The sequence below is a fragment of the Hordeum vulgare genome, chromosome 7H (assembly GCF_904849725.1).
Source record: "Hordeum vulgare subsp. vulgare chromosome 7H, MorexV3_pseudomolecules_assembly, whole genome shotgun sequence".
In the NCBI taxonomy this organism is placed as follows: Eukaryota; Viridiplantae; Streptophyta; class Magnoliopsida; order Poales; family Poaceae; genus Hordeum; species Hordeum vulgare.
In genome coordinates, this window is record NC_058524.1 from 574,765,173 (window position 1) to 574,771,985 (window position 6,813).

General features: G+C 49.4%; 1 protein-coding gene across 1 annotated transcript; it reads right to left on the bottom strand.

The window, feature by feature from the left end:
* Nucleotides 1–801: 801 nt before the first annotated feature.
* LOC123410378 (probable receptor-like serine/threonine-protein kinase At5g57670) lies at nt 802–2,817 on the bottom strand. Its single transcript, XM_045103318.1, has 5 exons — nt 2,098–2,817; nt 1,846–2,009; nt 1,529–1,744; nt 1,245–1,400; nt 802–1,151 (listed from the first exon to the last, which is right to left on the bottom strand). Exons 1-5 carry the CDS (start codon nt 2,546–2,548, stop codon nt 978–980), a joined length of 1,161 nt encoding a protein of 386 aa, XP_044959253.1. The 5' UTR covers nt 2,549–2,817; the 3' UTR covers nt 802–977.
* Between the last annotated feature and the right edge of the window lie 3,996 nt (nt 2,818–6,813).

Consider the following 6,813-nt stretch of genomic DNA (forward strand, 5'->3'; position numbering starts at 1 on the left):
CCAGTTTGGGTGGATGACACCACTATTCCTGAATGAACTCTACCATCATACTACGTGGCCGGTAGCCGGTATTTAGGAGTGAGGAGCACGCACGCATCAATTATCCAGCGACAGTGCGCCACAGGCCAACGCGCGAGACTATCCCACTTGCAAAATCTCCTCTCTTTTTTCAGCACAGGGCCACAGGCCGGTTTCATCATTTTTCAATTAAAAAAAAAGAAAGCAGGGGTTGCTTGTCAACCAACCTCCCCCTTGAGACATGTTACTGAACAACTTGTTGTGGAAGATGAACACCTTGCATGGTAAGGTGCCACGAAGTCGGAGAGAACACCTGCACTTGCCACACTCACGGCCACATGATCGTCGACTATGTTCCCCTCGCCTTTTATGAGGAGCATGCCGCTTCATTTCCGGGGTCCAGGAGGCGTGCAAGGCGCCAGGGGGCAGTGCACAGCTCAGCCAGTCCCGAGCTGCCGTGCCGCTGCCGCGTGTGGTGGACGGACACGAATTCGGTACTACCAGAGTTAGTGATGAAAGCGGCACGTACACCTGGCCACCACGACGAACCAACTGCACGCCCGCTCTCCCCGTCGTCCATACAACCGGAACCCAAGCACCCAACCCAACCCAACCGGCGCAGCCAGCCAGGTACAGTACTACTTCTCGGTAGGGCACGTCGGTCGGTCGGTCTCTTTCCCGATACCATGCCCGACAAAGCCCTCAGTCTGCCTTGCAATTCGTATCGCACGCAAGCACCTTCTTTTCTCGTCGCGTCAACATACGGGGGTGGTTTCACTTGCCTTTCATGGATAACCTTTGTATTCACAGCCTCGACAGCGAAAAACCTTTTTTTGCGGTAGTGTCATTTACAAGTGGGCCCCGGCACGGCGGAGCAGGTGGGTGGGTTGGGTAGGAGCAAAATTTTCGTCGAGCGTCGCGGTCGTCTGCTGATGAGACAATCTTAGCCTGGCCCCGTGCTAAGCGCTCGAGGCCGAGGACGTTGAGGAAGGGGACGGCGTGCCGGATTCCTCGTCGTCGTCGAGGTCGTCGAAGCCCCACACCTCCTCCCCCTCGTCGTCGCCGGCCTCCGGCTCCGGCATCGCCCACCGCTCCTCCTTGATGGCCTCCACGCCCTCCAGCAGCTCCAGTACCTGCTCGTCGCAATGCATGCCGCCACGATCAGATTATGAGCCCGATCAGATTGTGATGTGTAAAGAATAAGATTTGCAAGTAAGCTTAATTACCTCTGTCATGGACGGCCTCCACGTCGGCGACGCGCGGATGCAGAGCGACGCCACGAACGCCAGCCGCCGCGCCCGCTCGGCGTCGTAGCCGCCGCCGGCGACGATCCTCGGGTCCACAAGCGCCTCCGTCTTGCCCTCGCTCAGCAGGGGCCTCGCCTGCATTCGCGTTGTTTGGACGAGATTAATTCATTATATAAATTAATTAACGTGTGCTGGTGTGGAGCGGAGGCTGGTGCAACGGCCACGCGGCCAAGAAATGTTGGGTCGGTCTGGCAGGTGCCCACCCAGCTGAGGAGGCTCCTGTGGGTGCCGTCCACCGGCTTCCGGCCGGCCATGACCTCCAGCAGGAAGACGCCGAAGGCGAACACGTCCGTCTTCTCGTCCACGATGCCGCGCGTGTAGTACTCGGGCGCCAGGCACCCGAAGGTGCCCTCGATCGGCGCGATCGCCCGGTGCGTCCACTCCGTCGGCAGCCACTTTGCCAGTCCGAAGTCGGAGATCTGTTTTTCGTTTTCAGTGCACGCGTCAGTCAGGGCTGCCGGAGCAGAGCAGAGGATCGATCGATCGATCGACGATGGAGATGACCGAGTGAGGGACTGACCTGGGGCTGGAAGTCGTCGGTGAGCAGCACGTTGGAGGCCTTGATGTCCCTGTGGATGATCCGCCGCCGGCACCCCTTGTGCAGGTACTCCAGCCCCCTCGCCGTGCCCACCGCCACGCCGTACCGCGCCTCCCACCCCATCGCCGGCGCCCCCTCCCCGTCGTCTGATTCAAGAAACATTTATGTTAATGGCCGTTAGGAGAGGTGCGTCGTCTGTTACGGACGACGTGCTGGGGGTGTGGGGCGGCGTACCGTGGAGGTTGGCGGAGACGGAGCCGCGGGCGGAGAAGGCGAAGACGAGGTAGAGGTCGCGGTCGACGCAGCATCCGAGGAGCGGGCACACGTTGGGGTGCCGGGCGTGGCCCACGGTGCCGAGCTCCGCCAGGAAGTCCCGCTCCCGGCGCTCGCAGGCCGACGCGCCCAGGAGCCGCTTCACCGCCACCGCGCGCCCGTCCGCCAGCTCGCCGCGGTACACCTCCGACGACCCGCCCGTGCCCACCAGGTTGCCCGCGCGGAAGCCGTCCGTGGCCCGCCGCACCTCCTCGTACGAGAAGCACTCCCACTCCGGCTTCCGTTCCTGCGGCGCCGACTCAGACTCCTCGGCCGCGTCGGGGGGCGCGTGGACGCGCTTGGCGCGGTGCGGCGAGAGGGAGAGCAGCAGCTTCTTGAAGCTGCCGCTGCTCCGCAGGTACAGCGGCTTCATCGACCGACCGGCCGGCCGGCCGCTCCGGGTCAGTGCCGGCGGGACAATGCCGCCGCGCAGCCTCTCGGCTGATCACCACGCCGGCGACGCGTGCGTGCGTGCGTGCGTCTCGGGGCCGGAGCGAGGCGATGGTTCGATCGGGGAAGAGGGAGGAGCTGGAGGGAGACGAAGCGGCGACGCGCGCGGGCGGTGGCGGTGCGCGAAGGGAGTAGCAAGTGGCTAGGCTAGGGGGTAATCGCGCATTTGATGCGATGCGTCAGAGTGCTAACGCCGATGCCGCGCGAGTCGCGGGCGCATGAACGCGACCGCGCGTTTTGTTGCCGCGTGCGTGCGTGCGTGCGTGCGTGCGTGCGTGCGTGGACTCGACCCACCATGGACCGCGCCGTTCAGCACTCAACACAGCAAGTGACAGACAGTGCTTCCGGTTGGGTGTGGCCGTGGAACGAGTCGAGGCGGGCGCCTGGTGGAACGGAACGGGACGGGACGGGGCGGGAAGGGAATGCAGTTGCTTACGAACAAGGGAAGGAAGCGTTGCATTCGCGGCAGGGGGAGGGAGGCGACTCCATCGGCCGGCTGCCCAGTTAGCTGCCGTTTCGCCACCGGCTCACGCTGTGCAAGTGCAACCGTACGTACGTACTACTCGGCCCTAGCTGGCCGTGTTGGGCGCGAGAAATGGGCATCGAGCGAGCCTTGGCCAAGATTTTGCCAAAAGAGCGACGGGGAAAAACGATGCCCTGCATGCATTTGTCAAAGCCTGTCCTTGGCATGGATCGTCGCCGTACGTACGTGCTGCTGCGGTGCGGTGTCGCGAGTCGCCACGCAAAGAAGAAAGGTTGGCATGATGCGTCTGTCTCTACGCTCTACTAAAAGTGTGTTCTTAGGGCATGTACAATGGGGTTGACTCAACTGTCTATAGGAGGTGCCACCTAAGATATTTGGTGAGATGGAGGAGAGATGAAGAGAAAAAGGAGAAGTCGTCGGTAATTTGGCAAACGGTCTAATCGCATGAGAATAGCTGGCTAACGACGCCTCTTTTCCTGTTGTATGGCTGGCGTCGGTACTGGTGCTGCTGGTAGCGCATAGATAATGTTTCAGGCAGTGATAATTCTATACAGACAATTATTAGAAAAAAACCCATCGTAGAAGTTGCATCTTACCTTACCTACTAATAAAGCAAATAGTGCTTCTTCCGTACGTCATCTAAATTACCCTTAAAGTTGACTAAAATTACCCACCAATGCAAGTCATAAAAACGTTTCAAACAGTAAAACCTCTGGACTGTGCCAGCCCATGTAGGCACCTCCTATATTACGCTCCAGGCTTTAGAAAAAGATGCAGCATACCTGTTTGGGCCGGCCCATGCGTGGGCGCCTGTTTTTTTAGTTTAGTTTTTTTATTTTTCTTTTCAGTTCCATTTTGTTTTTCTACTCTAAATAATTTAGAACTTCAAACAACCTTTCTCAATTTTAAGAAACTGCGAAGTTCGAAATAAAATATAAAAAAACATTTTTTTTGAGAATTCAAAAACTATTCAGGAGTTTTGAAATTTTTTTGCATATAAAAAAATATTTAAACTTTGAGAAAATGTTCATAAAATAAAAAAAGTCAACGATTTTAAACAAAAGTCCGTGTAAAAATCTTTAAAACATTTCGTGCCTCTGTTTTTAGTCTCATTTTTTATTTTCATTTTTCTGTTCCATTTTTTAGTTTAAATAAGTTAGGACTTTGAAAAACTTTTGCAATTTATAAAACTGGGAATTTTGAAATAAAAGTTTGAAGAAAATATAAAATGTTTGTGAATTCAAAAAATGCCCAGGATTTTTGTAAAAATATTCGCATATTCAAAAAAATGTTCATAATTTTGAGAACAATATTGGTGAAAACAATAAAAGTCCATGATTTTGAAAAAAAGTTTGTGTGTTATTTTTTGAGTGCAATTGAAAAAAATGTTTGCTAATTCAAAAAATGTTCATGCATTGCAAGAAATGTCCTAAAATTTTAAAGACATAATATGATCAGCACCATTGGATATTATTATTGTTTTTCTTCCGTTGCAACGCACGGGTTATTTTGCTAGTATAACAAAAACTATATATGACGTGGGTATGTATTCCGGACTGTTGCCGTCTAAAGCAATGTACTTGCCCTTAATTAAGGCAATTTTTTTAGTCTTTTAAAGAGGGTCTGGTTTTTTTTAGTCTTTTTTCTTTTGTCAAATGTATCTGGTTTTTTTAGACAGTTTTGGCAAATGTACCTGGGTGACTGGACTGCGTTGCCCTGGGCCGCATGCTTCCCCAGGCTGGACCATTTTGCTCGAGGCTAGGATTGATCGTGCTTGGGCCCATAGTTTAAACGATATATGTATTTTCCGAACGCTCATAATTTAGCGAAGATCCGAACGCTTCGGTTGTGATCTGATCGAACGCTCGTGACGCTCTGTTTCCCGATTTTACTAGATCATGAAAGGCGCGCGTTGCCGTGCCCGTCCATTTCTACAATAGATTAATATGAATTGTTATAAACACATTAAAGTTTGAGAGCCAAAAGTTAAATTAGCATAAATTGGCCCATATATTGTGAAGTCGTCAAAGGGAGGAAATTCAATCGGCTTGTAGTGAAGCAACACAATGAATACTATCTTTAAAAAGAAGTGTTCCTTAACATTGTTTGTTTTGAGGTTGCTTACCATTGTCTTGTTGTTGCACAAGGAACACTTGGTATTACTATTGCGCTCATCTGTCTCGAAAGATGAATGCTAGGGATATACTCTCTCCATCCTAAAATAAGTGACTCAAAAATAATTTGGTTTTGTACTAACTTTAGTACAAAGTAGAGTCACTTTTGAATCATTTATTTAGGACGGAGGGAGTAGTATATATTGTAAGATGTGAGCAGATTAAAGTTTGCTGAAAGTTCATTGTTCTTCACGTTGTAGTTATCATAGGAATTGACCGGGTATGTTCATAAAAAGAGATGATATAATCTGATACTTGAACTAAGTATTGTTTGGGAATCACATTAGAAATATATGAACATACAACCAAATTTGCTAATGGAAACACCTTGGTATTTCTAAGTGAATGTAAAATTTTCCTTTTCGAGATAACTACACGTTCTTGCCCTGCAAATTACCATTTGCATAAAAGTGAAACCTGATTCTGATGTAATAAGCAAAGCAATCAACATATATAATCAAAAAGAGGGGAGATCTCTACCGGCTCTCATAAGGAATGAGTAAAAACTCAAAACTCCCTCTTCTGATGGCAATTATAGAACCAACAAATCAAATCCTCATAGAGCAAACCACATAATCAAACATTAAAGGACATTCGTGGCCCATAACCCCTCATCAAAGATGGAACTCATGGCCGCATGAGCCTCACCGTGGTCCTCACCACCCCCAGCTATCACCATATCTAGCAAGTTGTACCGTCAATGGATGCTTCATTGAGTGGTTCAAGGAGTTCTTTATAACTATTGGTGGTGCTCTTGCAGTTGCTTCCCATTTTTGAAAAGTTTGATGTTCAGCTACACAATTATGGTCAATTTAGGAGGACAAAATGGAATTGAAGCAAGAGTACACTCATTATTAAAATTATTAACTGTGGGATTTTAACTATTTTCAACCTCTCGGCACTGTGAGTAGTAGTAGCAACATGAGGAAAAATGCATCTAATTAGTTGTCAAAATTCCTTTTAAGTTGGATTTGTTAGAACATACTTACAAATTCTTATCAACATAAAATCTGTCTATGCAGATAGTGGTGACAGTCCTAAAGTTCAAGTACCGAGCTTTATTGACCGAATGGTTTCGTCCTAAAAAGAGAAGTGTACATTAGTTGGAGCCAAATAATGTAGAAGGTTTTAGCATGTAACTTAACTGGTCGAATGATTTAAAGCGAAAAACACAAGTACATCGGTAAATCCTTAAAAAATTGGTATAGTTGCTTTAGTTGTTCAAGGAGCTATGTGGCATATGAACTGGAATAGTTTTTGTTTGCAAAAGAGCATAAGCATGAATGTAAGACACAAAGAAAGTGCTTATCGGATTCAATAGGAAGCTTGTCTAACCTATGGGGATGTAGAGGAGGCAACGTCGTTGTTGAGGATTGAGTCGATTGCGTCAATACAAAGAGTAGCCGGTGTAGGATGTAGGATCTATAAATAGATTAATTTTGTGAGCGAACATCGTTACTTGAGGAACGTGTGATGCTTGGTCATCGACTTGTAGAGCAGGCAAACATTATGTTGGAGCCATGGCCAACG